The following is a 20,699-nucleotide window of genomic DNA, read 5'->3' on the forward strand; positions in this document are numbered from 1 at the left end:
GTGGCCCGGTACAGGTGTGTATGGAGACCACACCAGCCAGGTGTATGAGGCAGCGGATCCGTTCAGCAGCTGTGAAGTGACAGGGACAAGAAGGGGCCGCCTCCCCCCGCTCCTCCCACTCAGGTGCACTCGGCCTGTCACTGCTCGGCTGCTACATCCGGGTTGTTCCCGGAGAGGGGAGGCCTGATCCTGGGCTAGGCATGAGGCTATAGTACGGGGCCCCATCTTTTATTACAGGGGACATGACGAGGAACGGGAAGAAGAAAAAACAAGTGCGCTTTGCTAGGGCGGATGGCGACGAGGCCGGAGACGAGGAGGAAGAGGACACTTTATTTGAGAAGCGCCCGGCCAGGCTGAGGGCAAACACCGGGGAGCTGGAGGATGAGGGGGGAAGAGCCGGGGACGAGGTGCGCCTGGTGCCCGGGGAGAAGCCGTGCCGGGGGATGCGATGCTGTGTCACCACCGTCATGTGCGCTGCCTTCCTGGGGCTGGTAAGAGGAAGTCATGGCTGTCATGTGAGGAGCAGGGTTGGAGTCCATGGGGCTCTCTCTGTATATACAGCCCATGCCAGCCGGGCACTACCAGAGCCTGCTATAAACACTGCATTTCTATCATGATACAGTCTCTGGCTCTATGGCTCCATAACAATTACTAAAAATACTACAAAGTGAAGAAACTGCCAAACAATTCTCAGTGCTTCATTTGATTTTATTTTCTATTATTTTTATACCACTAGGGTTTCAAAAATGGTTTGTAGTGTAAAGTTCTACACACCCGTACCCATCCCGACTCATAGACCCTCTACCTCCAGCCCTACAGATAATCCCCCCTTCCCTGCACATTTAGGGGGACATATAGTAATATACTATATTAGATTATGGTGGACGATGTGTAACAAAGTGCAACAGGTCTGTTGTGTGTTAATGGGCACAGCAACAATTCAGCTTCTTCATTTTGAAGTGGCCCCCAACACATCACAATGCAGATACAAATGGATATGACTATGTTTTTGTAATGCAGCACACAATCCTGTACTAGGGTGGGTATGGGTGCTTATAGCCAAGTCCTGGCCTAAGTCTTCCGATGTCCCTGACCTCTCCATTGGGCAGTAAGGCCCACCCATGAGTAGAAGAGGATTTTGATATGATCTACTAATAAATACTCGGCTGATGGTTGGCATCATTCCAACTACAAAGCAGCAGTGCCTTTAATCTCACTTTGCCAAATAACAGATATCAGGTTGTATGCGGAAAAGTGCCAAGGCACCGTCACATTACATTAAGTGCAAGAGTCTTTTCAGGCAAAATATACATTCCTTAGGATACTATGACATAAATACCGTAATATCACTAGATTCCCCCTTTACTAGAAGATTGTCACTTATCAATCTTCCCTTCAGGGGGTGTTCCTGGTGAGGGGCGGAGCCATTAGGGCCGGACTCAAGAGAGAGTCCGGCCTGTTGTGTTCCTGCCCACCTGAAATGGCCTAGTGGCCAAAAAAGTTTGATGACCCCTGTTGTAGGTAGTCTGAGGATGCTTTTTTTATAATGTGTAGTCCTGGATTTTATGTTGGCTTTCATACTTTCAAGGGGACACCTATGCATGGAGAATATCATTGGCTCCTTACCTGCATTTGGTGCTCTGTCAACTATTGCTATTTATTGAATGACTTCCATCCTCCCTGTACTGCTCTTGGTTGGTGTTTCCTTCTGCTACTTGGCCGTAGTTTAAATTGAGCCTTGTTTGTATCAGGTCTGGCTGGTTATGTGGCTGTTTTGCACTCCTTATCTCAACAAACAGTGTAAAATGATTTGTTCCGTGTAGAGAGAAATACATAGCTTGGCACATGTAAAATGTCACACACATAATTTGAATATCTTCCCTAGTTCATACTGTTCAACATTTAAAGATTGTTTTTTAAACTAAAATTATTTGGGTACACAATGTGACTCCCTGGGCTCTAGTTATAAAACAGGGAACCTGACATTTCCCTAAACATTCCCTGGTGTCTATTACTGTCATTGAAACACATGGACCTGGAAGATTCCCACAAGGAAATGTCTGTTCCCTATTTTATAAACTGGACTCGTGTTCTATTGTATGTATTACCCAAACACCCCAGGTCGAGTGGGGAGTTGTTTTTATCAAAGTTCAAATCATTATAGAAAACTGTACAATAATCTAAGACAGGGATGTAAAACTAAAAATACACAGTGGGCCAAAATTAAAAACTTTGACAAAGTCGCGGGCCAACCTTGAAATTTATTGAAAAAATTCAAGTTTTTCCTTCTCATTAGATATAAAACCTTTTCATATGGAAACAAAGGTTTTGTTTCACATTCTATCTGGAACAAGCCTATAATAAAAAAAGAGGCATAAGATTTTTTTTTAAAATGTTAAGAAAAAAACTTATTTGTAGCCTTCTGAGTTAAATTTTAATGGTAACCTTTTCGCACAGGCTAACAGTAATAATAACAATATTCTTCTATGAAAATCCAACCATTCATGTCCATGCCTTGGAGTAGCAAGGAAAAGTACAGCTCAGGGGGAGTGCTGGAAATGCCAGATGTGGCCAGTGCCGAGATAAATCTTATGAGTGTCCGACCGTTGGAACTCCCTCTTCATTGAAATAGCGCGGCTACTAAAATTCCCGGCATTACTTTCATCTATAAAACAGTCCAATGCGGGGCCACGCATAGGCAGAGAGCCCGCTGGTCCATAGACGCGAGTGATGCCGGAAATTGTAGTAGCAGCGCTCAGCGTCAGGCCAGCTGCAGGTTCATATTTAGGATTCCTTTGGGAGCCAAAAAAAAAGGACGTTGCAGGAGACTTTGGAAACACAACCTTGGTGGGTGCTGGAAGTAACTTATGGGATATTACAATTTTTTTCTTTTAGTCATCACTGTTTTGGTATTACAGTATTATGATCACAGCAGTAATGTAACATAATGGCTGTGTTTACTGGGTCTGGCAACATTTTTTTATGTTTATTGCACTGCTTACTTCTTGCCTGTGCAGTAGTAAACTGAGCCCTCTTGGAACAGACAGTTCAATTTTAGTTTTGTGTGCCAACTCTTATTAAGAACTAACTCCCTAAGGTATCAAAGTTGACTTGGTTGAACTTTTTACCATCCAATGTCTTTTTTCTAGTCTTGTTTGCTACAAAGGTTTTCTTTGGAATGATTGTTCATTTGTGGGACTGTCCGTAACGTGGGAGTTGAATTACACAGGCCTGCAATGGAAACTTTTTTTTATGCTGAATCCATAAATGACCTCCATTATTTTTTCCCACAAGTTGCCATATTCAACTTGGCCATTTTATGAATATTCCCTGATGGTCCATACTGTACTCACACAGAGTATTTGGAACTCTTATAACCAAAATCTCGTGAAAAATGCAGAGGAACATCACAACCAAGTTGTGAAACTTTGTAATCAGGACAAGTCTGGGGCTCCCTATAAAGTCTTCTGTATTTGCGTGGAAGATATTTGAAAGTGGTCCCAAGGTAAAAAAAAAAGCCCCAAAACAATTAGTGATGTCTACTATATTTGCTTTTTAACGTCAAGGTGTACAAGTTGGAAAAAAAAAGTAATTTTGCACCCAAATCTTTGCTATTGGTCCTTAACCTCTGCTTCCAGAGGAACGTTAGAGGAAGGATGTACGTTAGAGGAAGTCTCCATTCCTGATCAGAAAGACAGCAATTCTGGTGAAGAGTTCAGTGCTGATACCAATATGCCTCAACTGTTTACTCACTCATCATAGCCTGAACTAAATGGTCTACCTGGGATTGAGATCTTGTTAGCAGAGTTGCTAGGTTGAAGATTTAGGGAAAATAAATGTTGCTGGCAACATATATTTCATTCTCGTGGTAGACGAACCTAGAGGAAGATTTTGTTTCATATTTTTCTCAAGATGGTGAATTGGTGTACTGCTTCAGCAATGTTCTTGGGCTGACAGAAATGTTCAACTTTAGAATAAAATGGGAATGAATGGAGTTTGTTCATTGACTCCTCAAAACGAAGCCTAAAGGCAGTGCTTCTTTACAATGGCATTTTGCCTCAATACCTGTTAGCCATTTAGTATGCCTCAAAGTAGTATCAGAATTTGAGCTTGATGTTGTCAAAGTTGAAAACATAGAAAGTACTTCTCTCTCCTCTCCACATCAAACTTGGGATCATGGAGTTTGAGAAGGTGAGTGTATTAAATTACCTGAATAGAGATATATATATCTATACAGTACTAAATATAAAAAGTTCCCAGCATTGTCAGAAGCAAAGTTGTTGGCGTATTTGTTGGACTTGACATCTGAAAACTGAAGGAACATCCACAGTTTGAAACAAAAATAAATGAGAAGGAAAAAGCAGACTGGCCTAGTTTAAGGAAGTGATCACCAAATTCCTTGGTAACCATATGAACCTGAACCTTTAAAGTCATCATTGAAAATATGTTGACAAAATTAGAGAAGTGGTTTGTTTATCGAGCCTCAAGCTGCATTTTCTCCACTGCTATTTGGACTACTTCCTGGAGAACTTGAGCACAGTCAGTGAAGAGCAAGACAAGCGGTTCCATCAGGAAATCAGAAATGTAGATAAATGTAAAGAAGCCACCCAAGATGGTGGAATGTTTGCATGATTGGTGACTAAGACTGGGGGCTGTGCTGAGAAACTGTCGACAAAAAACAAAAGGAAAAGTTTTGAAGGAGAGCATTAGCCATTAACCTCCCGGGTGGCTTGGGGTTAATTTTCAGTGCTAAAAGCGGTAACCCCGAGCCACACTCGGGGTGGAATTGCCAGGGAGTTTAAAACTTACCTGGTTTCCACATTGCAGCGATGCCCGGCATCTGCTTCCCATCGCCAGGCTACACAGATGCCTACCAGCATCTGCGTCCCTAGTGTGTGAGCGTTTAGGACGCGAGGGCAGAGGAACCAGATGACAGCCAGGCAACTGCTGTTATATTAAATATTTTTTAAATGTACCGCTTTTTACATTTAAAAATACTCATTATTGTGTAGAAACCATTTTTAATACTGTTCTAGTTTTTTTAAAAAACAATTTACAATGGAGAATATTCATAAAATTTCAACATGTCATTGCAACAATTGATCCCATTCTTTTATTAAACCTTCTTTTTTAGAGTTGCTGACATACTTGTGATTGGTGTCCTGTTGCATTACGCAGTTTTGGCCAAGCTTTCTGTGTTGCACAGAAGACCTCAGATTGGTTACGTTAAGTTTTTTTAAATTCTGTGAGCATTGTAGTCTGACATTGGGGTGAATTTCCTTTTTTTTTAGACCTGAGAAGGCTGGAAGTCTTGAATGTTCACACTTTCTTACTGTAGAATGATGGACTTCATATTGTTTGGAAATGGCCTTATAACTACCCAGGTTGATGGCCAGCTACAATTGCTTCATTAAGATCATTGCTGTTGTACTTCCTCCTTGGAATTGTGTTAACAAACCCCTGAGTACCTGGGTACTACTTACCCGCTTAGGTACACCTCATATGTGTGCACTTATTTTACACACTGCTTTTGTATTCTGACTTGGTCTTTATTAAATAAATACCTAATTTTAAGGTGAGATGATTCTTTTTTATGACTTGACATGTAAAGCCTCATAATTGTTAGAGGATGTACTTCATTTTGAGCTGATTATACATGATCAACTGTTTGTCTTTCAAGAATGACATTTAGAATGCTTGATGTTTACATACTTTTTCATCTTGCATGACGACACCTTCGAGTAAGAGTAAATAGTCTCTACTCTATTGACTAAGGTTATGTTCAAACGGATGTGGCTGTCGTGTATACTGCCATGGTAAAGTGCAACACACAGCCACCTGTGCTGTAGCAGTGCGTTGAAGGAATTGTTGCACTTTAACACAAATAATGGGAATAAAAGGCATTGTTTTTCATGTAATGTCTGATGTACCTGCATTTCAGACAAAATGTTTTGCATTCGAACAACCTTTAGCAAAGACTAGAGATGCCGTTTATAAGTTCTCCTGAACTATAAAAAAATTGCACACAATGTTTATTTTCAGTGTTTGCAATATATTTATGTGTATCAATGTTATAAAATTAAAACTGCGGTGGTTAAGTTGTTTAATATAGTAAGACCTCTGACATCACAAAAACGTTGCACATATTATCCACTGTATGTCATTTCATAGAAAAGTGTGGACATACTACAGTAGATGTGACGAAAATGCTGATGCTACAGAAGTGGTTGTAGCATAAGGAAAGTTGTAAGTGTCTAGGAGAAATCTAAGATATAGAGACTGCTAGAGATGGTTGACATTACCATCCTGTCAATATTATTAATAATAATAATAAACAATATTTATATAACGCCAACATATTACCATATACCAATACTACCATGTTTGTGGTCCTTAAAACCCTCCTAAAATGTGTTCTAACGTTTTAAAATTCCCCACAGCAAATTCCTTTATAACATGAAAGGTAATAGAACAAAACAAAAAAGGTAATAGAAACCAAACTCTTTTACTAGCCTAAGTTTAAAATTTTTCTGTCACTGGCCTCACCAAGCACCTAGGGGAACAACACTGATTACTTGCTTCTGGAACCCTGTCACATGTACCAAAGGAGCACAGGTTGGGCTTTGGAAGAATTGTGGAGATTCTTAAAAAAAAACAATCCAGCAGAGAGGCTTCCTTCAGTGAATTCTGCATCAAATTCATACTACTGGATCCACTAATTTATTTTAAAAGTTTTGCTGAAGATAGTGTCTGCTTTTTTGTTTTTAACACATACTCGCTTTGTGAGGCACCAATGATTTATTATAAAGCTACTACATCAACTCTCCTGTTTTGATTTTTTTTTTCAAGTGCATGGAAATAAGGCATACATGTTTCTCTCCAGAAATAGTGGGCACACTGTAAAGATCATGGAAAGAATAAGTAAGGGAATGAATGATCCCAGGATAAAAGCAGTGTAGTAAACTCTTAAGCCTTGTACAGATTCTAAATTCTTGTCTAGAGGTGTCTAGAAACTATGGTTAGTCATTTGTCTCGAATGGCAGTAGAAATGATTGAGTCCCGTTTGTTCTATGAAAGGTTGGGGAAGGGAAATAAATGGAAAGACCCTGTTGTGCCCTTCCTCCTTAGGAAGTGTTATCAATTTGTCCTTCAGTCATCTGTCAATGCCGGGGGCTGCTATACAGATCTTGTTTGTTATCCCAGCTTATCATGAATATTCATGTCGGGTGATAAAAATCTAGAATGTGTATGTATAAAGCTTCAAACTTATGAAAGTCTAAATTGCACTTTAGAGTTTTAACATCATTTGCAGCTTGCATGTAGACTGCATGAATGTGCAAATGGAATAGTCTTTCCACAGCTAATGGCAAGTCCACTCTATTTAATGCTGAACTCTAGTATGCAACTTACTGTACCCCACTGTGTAGTGTCCTTTATGGTACTTTTTTATTTTATTTTTATTGACCCTGCACTGTGTAATAAATCTTAGCCCCTGTGATGTCATTACTGGGGCTACAAAAGATCGGTCCTTGGGAGCCTTGAGTAGGAGTCCACAGTGCATCTCCCTAATGAGCACTCAGCTCAGCACAGTCACCCTGCTCATCTGTACTCCTAGACATGGTACTCATACACTGCAGGCATGTGGTATATTGTTATGTGTAGGTATCCATTTATCTCTCTTTTTCTCTCTCAGTCAGTAGACATTTGGGCACCACATTATCACTCATCTTGGGGATCAAAGAGAATGTTTGCATCTCTTTAAACCTAAAATATTAGTTACACAGAGTTCACAGTTATCCGCTTTTACAGTGCCATTGGGAGGTACATATGGATTTTAAAATATTTGTACCAACCATACATAGCCACCTGCTGGCTGGCAAACTGCTTGCACACTGTGAACAGCATTAGCATGGTGTTAGGGATTGTTGGAATCAGGACCACACACTGCATTTGGAGGTCTTGGTTTTCGCCGAGTCATTAGAACCACATGGTCCATAAAGATTTAACCAAATTTTATGTAAGCATTTTATCTGCCTGTGTGTGTCCATTTCAAGTCCCCCTCCAGCGGAGTATGGGTATATTTAGAAGACGCCTGTGTGAAGCCAAGCTTTTGGCAAGAAGCCCCTGCAAATTCCCAATGTTGAAAAGAAGACTTGCTGAAGAGGTTACACTTTGCCAAAGAACATATTGACGGACCTTGGGGGACATTTTGTGGACTGATGAAAGCAAAATTGATTTTTTTTGGGTCTAGGGGCCACACACAGTTTGTCAGATGACCTCCAAACACTGAATTTAAGCCACAGTACACTGTGAAGCATAGTGGAGCGAGAATCATAATATGGGGATATTTCTCATACTATGGTTTTGGGCCTCTTTATTGCATACCAGGAATCATGGAGCCCAATCCCTGGACCAAGCCCAATTCAATAGAAAACTTGAAGTTAAACTTCAGAATAAACCTCTATAATGTACATGGTAATGAGAGACTATTAAATATTTAAAATCTACCCTAATGATATTGCAGCATTAGGCTGGCTGTATATGGGTATAAAAGAGGCAAGACAAATAGTACTGTCTGCACAGATAGATTGCTTGCACACTATTGACAATACCATATTTATCTCTCATTCCAGGGAATGGCTATTTCCGTCCTGGGACCAACTTTCCCTGATCTGGCCGCAAATGTAGAAAGCACTGTAGGAAATATTTCCTATATTTTTGTGGGACGCTCCCTTGGATATCTTGGAGGCTCGGTCTTGGGAGGTGTTCTCTTTGAACGTATGAACCAACATTTGCTGTTGGGTATGTATAAAATGTGTTACGTTATGTGTGCGTTGTTATCTTTTGTGTCAGCCTCTGATTGTTATCACAAATATCACATTTGAGCAATAGAAAACGTTTCTAAATACTTAAGTTTAATAAAGTTACTTTTTTGTAAATTGCTAGGCCTTCTGATTGTAACATGTTTTGAAATATATTTGTGTTTACCACTTTGTACTTCTAAGATGATCCCCGGTGATACCTTTAACAACTGGCTTTCAAAGCCAGTTGCGCTGCACAGCACTATTGGAGTAAAATGTTTGTTGGACTCCAGGCTACCATCTAAAGGAACTTATATAATGGGTTGCCACAATTCAATGAACACTTGCACTGCATACACATTCTGAGTCATGGAAACAGAACACCAATTTAGCAAGCATTTTATTTCTGAACCAGCTCAGCGATGGCAGCTCACATAATCTCTCTGCAAAGATAGTTTTGACTTATTCCAGAAATCCAGGTTTAATATTGTTACAACAAGAAATGTATCTGCTGGGCATTCTTTTCATATATAGATCCCAAAGTAAAAACCTGAGCTTTAAAGCTGCACAGGAAGACTGCTTAGTGTGTCTGCCGATGACTTAAACCCGCATTTCTTCAGGCACGGGATTTTTGTACTTTGTTATGTGTTAACAAATGTTACCTCTTCTCAGGTACAATACATGGTTGAGTCGCTTCTTTGTACTTTAAAATATTGAATTTTATAATGCCAAAATGTTAGCTCCCACCGTACTTCTGGCCCACACTAAAAAATAGAGCTTTACCCTAGGGTCTTTTTCCTCTCCCTTTCCTTGAGACTATACAAAGAATTTATGGTGTTCTATGTATAACCAAAGGGACATTGGTGAAAAAAATGGCACCTGAATGCCTGGTTAGACTTAGAAGAAAATCTGGATCAGCAGAAACCTTCTCAAATCTAGTACAGGATTTAAAGGACTGGAAGACTGTAAATAGGTTTTTATATTCACAAAAAATGGTAAATATATTGAGTGAATCAAGGTATATTAAAAGCTGTACTTATTCCTTATTATCACATTATATGCAATGGTACAATGTACAAAAGTACAATGTTACAGCATTGAGGCCAATAGCCGAATAGGTTTACATTGTGGTTTTTGTAAACATTTTTTAATGGTTAAAGCCCATTTTTTTTCTTTATATTTTTAGGGTTATCCATGCTGGCGACCTCTGCAGGCCTTTTAGTTTTGCCTTGGTGTAAAAGGGCCATTTTTCTGACTGGAGTGATGTCCATTGTGGGCTTATCAATGGGATTCCTAGATACTGGTAACTGTTCTCCTCTATCATTTGCTAAAGATAAAGAAAGTGTTATCAATATGATGTTTATTCAGTGTATTAATTAGAATCGTCCTTCATAGCAAAATAGCAAATACCAGGTGGTTTCAGGTTGTTGCTTTTGTAATAAATGCAGAGGAGATATTTTATTTTAAGACATTTTTCCTTTTAAGATTTTTTTATCTGTATTAGATTTGTTCCTAACCACTTCCAGATAACTTGTATGTTGCAGTCTTGAACCGGGGAACAGTTTGGGGGCAGCTTGCTCTTGAGATTAACAGCGGGTCGAGACAAGCAAAGGCCCCACTACAATGGTAACATACATTAATTGGTAGGAAAGCAGTTAGGAGACCCTGTCACCAGTCTATTAATTTCAACAGCAATCTTCCCTCAAGGTAAAATATATGGTATGCATGTTATTTACCCCTAAAGACTCCCTTGTGCAGACATCCAAAACCCCTGATACTGCTGCTGGGAGCTGCCCCAGGTTTGATGTACGAAGCCCATGTACTGACTGTATTTAGAGGCTTTCAAATGTTAAGAGTAAAAAGGTTTTTTTTTAGAAAACTACCTCCTCTTATGTAGTCATAATTGCCATCAAGTTCAGGGGCACACTGCAAATCAGTCAAAAGTTTATGGAAAATTAAACTCACTTTATTTAAGCATTTACAATACAATACTGCGATTTCTTTGGCATGGTTCTGGCCTGATGCAAAAGAATATGTGAAGTAGCTCAGTATGTTGAATTTACTGATTTTTGATGTGGTCTTTTTCTTCTCTCATTTCAGGTGGAAATGTTGTCATCCTGAACACATGGGGAGATGAATCTGGACCCCATATCCAAGCACTGCACTTCAGTTTTGCACTAGGAGCTCTTTTGTCTCCAATTTTGGCAAAATTGATCCCAGAAATCCTGCCCCTCTACAATAAAACATCCCAGGAACCAATTGATATGCCTCTTGGAATCAAGAAATCAATGCTCTCCTATATTGTTATTGCCACCTACATTCTGCTGGTTTCATTTTTTTTATTCATCTTGTACTGTAAAAGTCAAACCAACCATTCAGCCACTAAGGGTTCAGAAGAGAAAGTAAGGACAGCCAAATATCACAATGCTCTCATTTTTCTTCTTTTCCTTTTTTTCTTTTTCTATGTTGGGGCAGAGGTCGCCTATGGTTCATATATATTTACTTATTCAATCACTATGGCAGAGATGGACCATGATAAAGCTGCAGGGCTGAACTCTATATTTTGGGGTGTGTTTGCTGCAGTTCGAGGTTTGGCTATCTGCTTTGCAACATGTTTCTATCCTGGCACCATGCTGCTTCTTAGTGTGATTGGTTGTACTGTTTCTTCTTTATTTTTAATGATTTTCTATAAAAAACACATTGTGCTTTGGATTGGAAGTGCACTGTATGGGGCATCAATGGCTACCACCTTTCCCAGTGGATTCTCTTGGGCACAGCAGTACACAACTATAGGAAGCAAGTCAGCTTCTCTATTTGTGATTGGAGCGGCCCTTGGAGAAATGGCTATTCCTGCCTCAGTGGGATACCTTCAGGGACTCTTTCCTACTCTTCCAGTACTTATGTATACCATTATGGGATCTTCTGCACTGACTGCTGTCATGTTTCCAGTCATGTACAAACTGGCCACTTCTACACAGGACAAGGTACGATGGGATGGAATTGAAAGTGAAGACCGAAGGGCTTTACTTTCAAGTTCTGGCATAGAGGAAGAAGAAGAGGAGGAGGATGTTCAGCAATGGAATGATGCAGATTTTGAAGCCATTGAAATGGATGAGCAAAGTAAGAAATCCAATACTGTGATTCCAGAGGATGCATTGGAGGTGACTTCCACTTCCAACAGCAACAGCCAGACATTCATCAATAATGGGACACTTGGAGATCAGGTGGTTAACAGATCACCTTTACAAAAACTGGTAAATGTGGACAGAGAGAAAAATGATTAAAATCATTTGACAAATCAGTTATAGAATTTGTGCACACTTCCCTGATAGGAAAGCAAGTTGCCTAAAACTATTCTATAGTTTTGTTATAGAAAGATAGAGGAACTCCAGATAGAACACACACATTGGTTTCAAGCAATTATTATTGCAGCCCGCCTTTAAACTTTTTCTATGTGAACTGTCCCTGGTCTCCCAACTATTTGGAGCTTGTGGGGTGGGGGAGTTTTAGCCACTGCCAAGACTATGACTGAATGTGCCCTCATTAGGTAGATTTCCTTGTTACCTGTCAGAACGATTGGGTTTTCCATGGGGGACACAGACAAATCAACAGACTTTATTATTTTACTTTTTTTGTAAAAGGGAAAAGGTAAAACTGAAAATTATTTTTTAATGTTTGTGCCTTTCTGTTCAAATGACTTCCCCATTTCTTGTCCTAGTGTCCCAGAGACAAACGAAGTAAGGCAAAACTCCATACAACCCCACCACCAAAGGAATAGGATCTAAAGTTGCATAGTCTTGCTGCCATATTCCTCATTAATTTGAATACCGCTGATTTATCTGAGAAACCTCAACTTTGTCCAAGATCTGCCTAAACAGATCCTATTAGAACTGCAGATAGAAGATATTGTATCAGTGTCAGATAATTTGCTTTACACCTTTTCATTTAGCAGAAGGTGTAAGCACTCTTTTCAGATCATGATGGTTGTAGCAGTGTTTAGTACACACTTATACACCCTAAAAAAAAAAAAAAAAAAAAGGTTACTCTGCACTCTGTCAGCCTCGGGACTCTGAAGTCAGTAACGTGCATTAAAATGAGTAGAAATGTACACAAAACAAAAAAGAAGTCAGTCGGAGTGGAGATTGGTCATTTAACCTGTCTATTTGACTACATGACCAGTTCTCCCTAAGACACAGAACTCTCTCTGTTTCACTGAGCAGGGAGAACTCTACGGCGGCCTGATTTTTAGGAATGAGAAGGGCTGGGGTATGTGTAGCACTACATTGCTGAACACTGAGCTGCCAGCGGTCTCTACTCTGGGCGCCTTAATATAGGTTTCTGGAGTTTTGTCAATGTGTACAGCTGACTGGTGAAGGATGACATGGATTTTTTAGACTAGAAATAGTAGTTTGTCTATGCTCATTAGTACATTTTTTTTGGTTTTGTTTTGTTTGTTTTAATTCAAGCCATCGTAGTGTTTTACTGAGACTGGAATATTGCATACACACAAGTGACACTTCTTAGTGTAAGTTTGATGTAGAGCTATTGTAGTTAAATATTTCAGATTAGAAATATTAACCTTTCACCTTTCTTTACATCTCTCATTTTTGTGAGAACACGGAAGTGTTCACTTTTGGCATTCCTGCAGTATTCAATGCTTGTGGGAATCAGTAATGCCGGGATTTAAAAAAAACTGCACCAGTCTTGTTTTTACCTTTCAGCAGTCAAAAAAAAAAATTAAAAAGTTGGCAATTTATTTAAAAAGAAACCTCCCAATAAATGACAGGCTTCTATTTCTGAGCTAGTGTTTGCCTGACTTTCATGCTAAACCTCTTTGCTATATTTACTTCTATTCAGTGCCCAGTGTACAGAGGAGGACTATCACTACTGGGTCCCTGCAGCAACCTGGTGCCCACTGACTGCAGGGCAAACACCTATTACTTTAACACTCCCATCATCCCTTAAATTATCCATACAAGCTTGTGTTTAACATATTGTTCTGTCATGCAATTTCAGCATTTTTTTTCCGATCCTGCATGGTTCAAATGGTAAATTGAGTGGACCATCGGGTAATTGATTTTGTTTTGCCGATTGGTCTACATATATTGGCATTGTAATTGGAACAAATGCAGTTTAGAATTCATAACTTGGTGTCCTCGTTATAATTCTGATTATAAAGGAATTGCAGAGGCCTAAGGTAAAGCGCAAGGTTAGTAAGGGTAAGTGCCCACGGGTGTTCTTTTCAAATGTGTTTGTAAACCGGCATTGCCTGCACTTCTAATATATTTTACTAGCATATGCCACATTTAAAGAAATACCACGCAATGTGCATAACCTGTATTGCCAAGTGGGCAGCTCAAATCAATAGGATTTTAAAACCTGTTTATGGTGCATTTTAATGCATAAATACCTGTCTGCTCCCAATTTTACAATGTACACTCAACATCTTCTTTCTCCAGCACTGGCACCACCATTTTCCCCAATCTTCAGTAATCTTGATTAGCCAGACCAGAATGATGCGTGCAGGATTTATCTTTGCAGCCCAGCAGCCAAGTGTACATTTCAGAAAAGATTGGGAACAGGCAGGTAAGTATGCTGTATGGAAAAGGAAAATTGCCTTATTTTCACCCTTTTTTTTTAGTTTTAATATATTCAAATGATGGTGATGTAAAACTAGACTAGTGATGATGAAAACGCCTCTACTTACACAAATGTTTGTCAGGATTCTTCCAGGGTTTGCTATAGACTCCTTGAGCAATATTTGCCTCTCAGGTCAGTTTAACTGACACCAATAATCTTTTTGGCTATCTGTTAGGGTGACATTCTTCCCAATGGCTGGCAGTGTAAGAGGCATTCTTCTCACTGATCACCATACTAAGGTAGTAGAAGCTGTGAATATTGTTAGGCGTCTCCTAAGACATGAAAGCAATTTTAAAGGGGTTCCCCCTAAGCTCAAAAGGTAGAGAAAGGCTGATTCATTCATGATTCATACATTTTTGGTGCAGTACACTAACTAATGTCACAATATTCGATATTTTATTCATGTTTAATATTGTTTTCATTTAAAGTTTTCAAACAATTTCCAGTTTAGAAAACGATACATTGACCACATAATTTCTTTTTTTCATTTTACACAGTTATACAAATATTCTAAATACAATGCTGTGTTCAGGATGATGGCAAATAAGATTTAACTGTACATAAGGAAAGAAAAAATATTTTAAGCATATGTAGAAACCATATAAATGTCTATACAAAACAAGTAAAATGGAATAAATCTTATATTTAAAGTATTGCAACAGTCCCACAGTTTTATAACAAAAAAATGTTTTTGCACATTTCCTCACAATGCCCCATTAACAGCTAAAGCAAGACAGCTATATATTTTTTCCTTTTTGATTTTTTTTTTTTATAAGAAACTGAGTCAGAAATGCTACACGGAAATACAATTTGCACATTTTGATCAAAGTAACAAAAGATGTTGTACAATGGAGCAAAACATAGAGGACATACACCGCTTGACTGTATAAAATCCCATTATACATTATTTTACTCAGTTGTTTCAAAAGTAAAAAAGGTCTATTTACAAAATATTTTGCACTTCAACTTAGAAATCATATGGGTGCTCCAGAATTGAACCGAGGTCTGATACCGATGTATTGTGGGTGGGGAGTATTCTTCAGATCAGATTTTAGTGCCCCTTCCAAAGCTGTGCGCCTGGAAGTAACCAAAGTCTGTAGTAAGAAAGTCATTTACACAATGATTCCTCTAGCTACTTCAAACACCTCAAGTATAAAACTGTATGTTACAAAGTTAAAACAAAGGAAAAAAATACTTTGTACATTGTATAAAGATAGCAATACATAGGTTAACCCCCAGCATGGATGGAGATAAGTGTTACCTTGAATTATAGTCAATAATCAAAACATAAAAATCATGAAACAATGCAAAAACAGCACCATGCACAATAGTCTGTAGTGTGATAAACACAGAGGCAATATAGCACCGGCAAACCCCTGGCACAATTTAAAACTGGTCGAGGAGCTGACGTAGATATGGAGCTTTAGAGAGTTCCCGACTCACTCTGGAAAGTTTGAAAAGTACTGGACAGTTGAGGGACACACACTGGATCTGTTGATCCCAGCAGCCTGTGCAATTCTTGCATAACTGAAACATGGATAAGAAAGATGGTTACCAATATAGATGTACATAATCTCACAAAGGATGGAGATACAATATAGGATATCTAAACCCAAAATTATTGCTTTCATATATTGCACTTTATATTGAGGCAAAAATAGCATTTACATACATACAGTTCCAGTACCAGATAAGCACACAAACATTCATCTGATTACTTATCAGGGCTTCCTCCCCTACTATGGCAGAGACAGCCAGTAAAAGTGCTGGGACGGGTTATATGTATGTAAAACTGGTATTGTTGTTATCATTTATTTAATTATGTCTGATGTTATTACTGTAAGTTGAGGCCTATTTTTGGGGCATATGTATTTTACTTCTATTATTTAAACATTTTCTTTATATAGTGGATAGATCAGGCCAGTATATTATCTTTTATTTAAAGTGCTGACATATGCAGTGCTGTACAATAGGAAAAAGCTGTGACTCTGTTAGCATCTGACCCAGCTATACAATCCCCTATCCTGTAGCACGGGTTGGCAAAGTTTTATGGCCACTAGGCCATTTATGGGCTGGGTGGGAGCACACTAAGCCAGACCCGCCTTAATGGCCCCACCCACCACCAGGGAACACCCCTGAAGTGAAATCCCTGTCATCCATATGCATTGTGGAGGAGAGGGATTTACCTTCAGGGAGCTTTCCCTATTTACCGTGGCGGTGGAAGTATCAATGCCGGCCGCTGTAAATAGGGGAGCAACTGAAAGGGGGCGGCTCTGGAGCTCCAGCGGCTCCGGCAGTTCCTAGGGGCCGTTAGGCCGGAACAAACTAGCGGCTAGGCCGTATTTGGCCCAAAGGCCAGAGTTTGCCGACCCCTTCGGTAGCAGATCACTTACAACTTTGCACTAATATTGTATTTCGGCGGGAAGAAGCAGGGTGTTGAATTTAACTTTTCAGACACTATGGTACAAATCCTTTGATGACCCGACATGTAATATCACTGTGCGGGAAATAACAATTGACAGAGATTAAAATGTGTCTATTTACCTTGACCAGTTGGTCTTGCTTATATTCCAACTCTCGAATTTCTTGATTAAGAATCACTGCTACATGTTGAGGTTGGCTTCTGCATGTACTGCAGATTCCATGTTGTGTCAGTTCATCACAGATAGGACAATGCAGGGTAGTAAAATACTGAGAGATTGTGCCTTTCCTAGTGTCCAGCTCATTCCGTGCTGTTGAAAAAGCCTTCTGAATCTGTCAGGGGAAAAAACAGCCACATAATAAACATAAGCAATTTTATTTCACATGTAATTGTATGAAAACTTGTATGCTTTTAATTCACCTAACGCATTCTGTTATAAAACAGCCGCGTCATATGTATTTGCAAATGTAACAAATATATAACACAGGTCAACATGTCATTTTCATCAGATATAATTTTACGTGGGCTTTTTAGTATTTTTTAATGCAGATTTTAAATCTATGTTCAGTTTTTCTCTAGCATATCTAGTTTTTGTAATGCTGTTATTATACATTGTGTGAAATGTATTATAAATAGCCTTAACATAATACAACATTTAACAACAGTTTTCTTTTTTTAAGGTTAGAGACTGCACTAACTGCACTGCCTTAATGATCCAGACAGTTTCTGTTACGTGTTTGGTTCATTCATGACAAAAGCACAACGTCGCAAAACACCACAGGGCTTAAAAAGATATACAAGTTATATTTCGGCTGTCCACTTGGTGACCAGGATAAATCTTAGGCTCCATATGTCATCGGTACCAGTTGTTCCAACGGACTACGTGACTGGCTAAAGCAGCAATGCCATTTGCAATCCCGATGGTGTGGAGAGAACCACAAGACCATCTAATTGACTCTTATTTTTGCTGCGTCAACAAAAGTAATGATGTTGATGATCATGCATGATGATGTTTTCAAACAATCTCTCTCAGCAGCTGAGCTAGAAGCTTGGGATGCATTCAAGTGGCTGTGTGAAAATTTCCTGGGCTACCATAAGTCTCCTGCATACAAGGAAGGAGTTCAGATTCTGCTGGATTCATACCAGATTACCGAGGTGAGTATCTGAGCTCTCTGTTAGGGCCAGTAGACAATGTGAGTTTTGGGGCTTGTTTATTCTAATCCTGCAGTTTGACTGCACCAAGGGGGGACTGGAAATAGGCTATTGAAGGCAACTGTGTTAAAGATGTTATCTGGTGACTAGAACTTCTTAAAAACAAGTGATACAATTAAACAACACCCTGTCCCGTCTTGCCGCAAAGTAGTCCAGCTTCTTATGAGACAGAATCCAGATTTAACCACTAGCACTCAGCACCAATATCTCATTATCCTGAGGAAGCGTACATACCATCCCCAAAACGCGTCAAAGCTATTGGAATATCTAATTTGAGGAGGCTGCCATTGGGAGATCTTTTGAGTACTGTATGCATAACAAATGAATTGCTTTTATATATTTTTGTTCATAAAAAATATATTTTTATATATACTTTTATACTTTTTTGTTACAAAAAACAAACGTGGTTTTATATTTCATGTGGATTTAATCATACAAATCTGACCTTAAGTGCCAGTATAGTGGTTTATGCAAAGTGTGCTATTTTTTGTATGTATTAATATTCACTTCAATGGTGCTTACGTTTTAGTACAAAATACATGCTAGTACAATGTTAACTATAATAGTATTCATAACTCAGGAACTGTACGTGTTAGAAAAACTGAAAGCAGATCTGAAATCTGCTCGAAAAACTGATTTAGGAAAGTTTGCTGTGGTTTCTGATGATTATCAAAACTAATTTTTTGTTGACCTGTGTAGTAATAAAAATAATAATAATAATATTAATATACATACTAGAATGATTACTAAGCTGACAGGCTGGATAGAGGGGCTTGCGGTGATTTTTGTGCATGAATACTACCACCAGTCATATAGGTGACACAGCCCAAATTAAAATTAGAATTTCCAAGGAGCGACACACCACAAACTATTCCACCTTTTCCCTCCATCCTATTATCTGAAGGCCTTGTGATAAATCATTGTTATGACTATTATCAGACATTATATATATTTCTCACGCAGTTGTCAGTGGTTGATGTCTGCTCTTATATCAGGGAAAAGCTGGCTGTGTGATTGGTCTGTGCAGGCAACACATTTTAAACAAGTTTCCAGGACAGACACCCTCCACTCTCAGAGAAGTTGTTTGTCAGGGACTGTTGGAAATAATGGAAGGATGGCTGCTGCTCTGTGCAATTAGGATTTTTTAGTTTTTGCTATTCACCGAAAATCGTTCCCATTCACATTTATGCTTGTATACGAAAACAGCAAGTGTGTGTTAAAATGCATGGATATTTGATGGGAGCACACAGACACGTGTGGATCGTTCTGGATATATGATGAGAGCACACAGACACGTGTGGATTGTTCTATCAAATAAAGATGCACACAGTGCATAGAAGGAATCCCCACCTCTCTGGGTGCCTACCATTGATTATTACAATATACACTGTCTTAGAAACCTAGTTTGACAGGAATAAGTGTTGTGTAATTTATCAAGGTTTAAATAACCCCAATGAAGTAAAAGTATGGCGAGAACTGTACTCCTCCAGATGCTCTTCCCATCTTCTTACTTGTAAACTGAAATATCTAATTGCATAAATCAGAATTACCAATGTAATTACCACTTTGTATTATGATGATGCCAATAATGCACACTTACCCTTGGCAATTCATCATACCAACTGAAGACATCCACACCAATGAGTGAAAAAATCCTGCTTAGTGGTGGTAATATCTGTTTGGTGATATAGTAGGTTGCATTTAATCTCAAATTGTGATCTTGCAGGACATCAATTGGTCGACGTACAAGCTGGATAAGGGGTACACCGGGTGACCCATAAACTATCACATACGGCACTCTCTCTCCAACACGTGGCTCAGAGCGACGGTCATATGCTACCATTTTTCTGTTAGAAGAGAATGAAGATTGATCTCACATTTAAAACAATAGTCATACTCCTACAATCAATACAATATATAATGTTTCAGATTGTCATTTAAGATAAATACACTTCTCATATATTTATCCAAAGAGAATCTCCGCCTTTAAAAGCACATATACCAATGTCCCAGGCTGATAGATCTATGTTATGGATCAAAGGATTCATGGCTTATGTGGCTCTTGGCAGTCCTTTGACTAAACTTTTACTTCTAGACCCTTGCCCACACACTATATGGATTTGTCCATCCCTGCTGCTATTTGAAACAAACTGCCACAAAAATACTGCATCCCAGGAAACATGAATACAAGCAGAATTTTATTACTGCCTAGTAAGGACAACCAAATGAATCAGCCAAAAAAACAAGAGGCAACTGAATCATTTTGCATTTTACAGTGCACATGAATCAGGGAACATTTAATGCCTACTAGCACCTGTTTGGTACCATTGATGTGTTGTTAACCCTAGAACAAAATGTAATATATTACCGAGAAAAAAACAATTGGTGCCCAATATTAATGTGTTGACAAACCAGATTCTGATAGGAAGAGAAAGCAGAATGTCCAGTAACAGGCATGAGGCAGGTCCAGGAAGACCTGGCCTGTAGAAGGGGGTTGTATGAAGCTGGCCAGCAGTCTAAGGACATCTAGCAGAAGAAAGGGTACTTTTTTGGCTGGAGTTCTGCTTTAAATTGCATCTATAAATGAAAGTGTGTGGCTGCAGCATTGCCAACTGTATGCAGTT

At 39.1% G+C, this 20,699-nt stretch overlaps 2 protein-coding genes across 2 annotated transcripts in view; one reads left to right on the plus strand and one right to left on the minus strand.

Moving 5' to 3' along the window:
- The first annotated feature begins 62 nt into the window (after positions 1 to 62).
- Positions 63 to 13,545, plus strand: MFSD4B (major facilitator superfamily domain containing 4B). The gene is made up of 4 exons (XM_072408769.1): positions 63 to 491; positions 8,634 to 8,802; positions 9,988 to 10,104; positions 10,902 to 13,545. The coding sequence occupies exons 1-4, from the start codon at positions 243 to 245 to the stop codon at positions 12,083 to 12,085; spliced, it is 1,719 nt and encodes a 572-aa protein (XP_072264870.1). The 5' UTR covers positions 63 to 242; the 3' UTR covers positions 12,086 to 13,545.
- A 1,283-nt stretch (positions 13,546 to 14,828) lies between these two features.
- REV3L (REV3 like, DNA directed polymerase zeta catalytic subunit) overlaps positions 14,829 to 20,699 on the minus strand; it is an 85,024-nt gene continuing 79,153 nt past the window's right edge. Inside the window, 3 exon segments of the mRNA XM_072408770.1 lie at positions 14,829 to 15,968; positions 16,986 to 17,195; positions 19,676 to 19,922. Of these exon segments, the coding sequence (XP_072264871.1) occupies positions 15,828 to 15,968; positions 16,986 to 17,195; positions 19,676 to 19,922 (598 nt within the window). The 3' untranslated portion in view covers positions 14,829 to 15,827.

Source organism: Pyxicephalus adspersus, chromosome 4 (genome assembly GCF_032062135.1).
Source record: "Pyxicephalus adspersus chromosome 4, UCB_Pads_2.0, whole genome shotgun sequence".
NCBI classification, from domain to species: domain Eukaryota; kingdom Metazoa; phylum Chordata; class Amphibia; order Anura; family Pyxicephalidae; genus Pyxicephalus; species Pyxicephalus adspersus.

What these genes read in the sequence shown, in the direction of transcription:
- MFSD4B (XM_072408769.1), top strand. Translation starts at nt 243, where the DNA reads ATGACGAGGAACGGGAAGAAGAAAAAACAAGTGCGCTTTGCTAGGGCG. An exon ending in GCGCTGCCTTCCTGGGGCTG is followed by an intron (nt 492 to 8,633) that starts GTAAGAGGAAGT and finishes CTCTCATTCCAG; the next exon opens with GGAATGGCTATTTCCGTCCT. An exon ending in GAACCAACATTTGCTGTTGG is followed by an intron (nt 8,803 to 9,987) that starts GTATGTATAAAA and finishes TTATATTTTTAG; the next exon opens with GGTTATCCATGCTGGCGACC.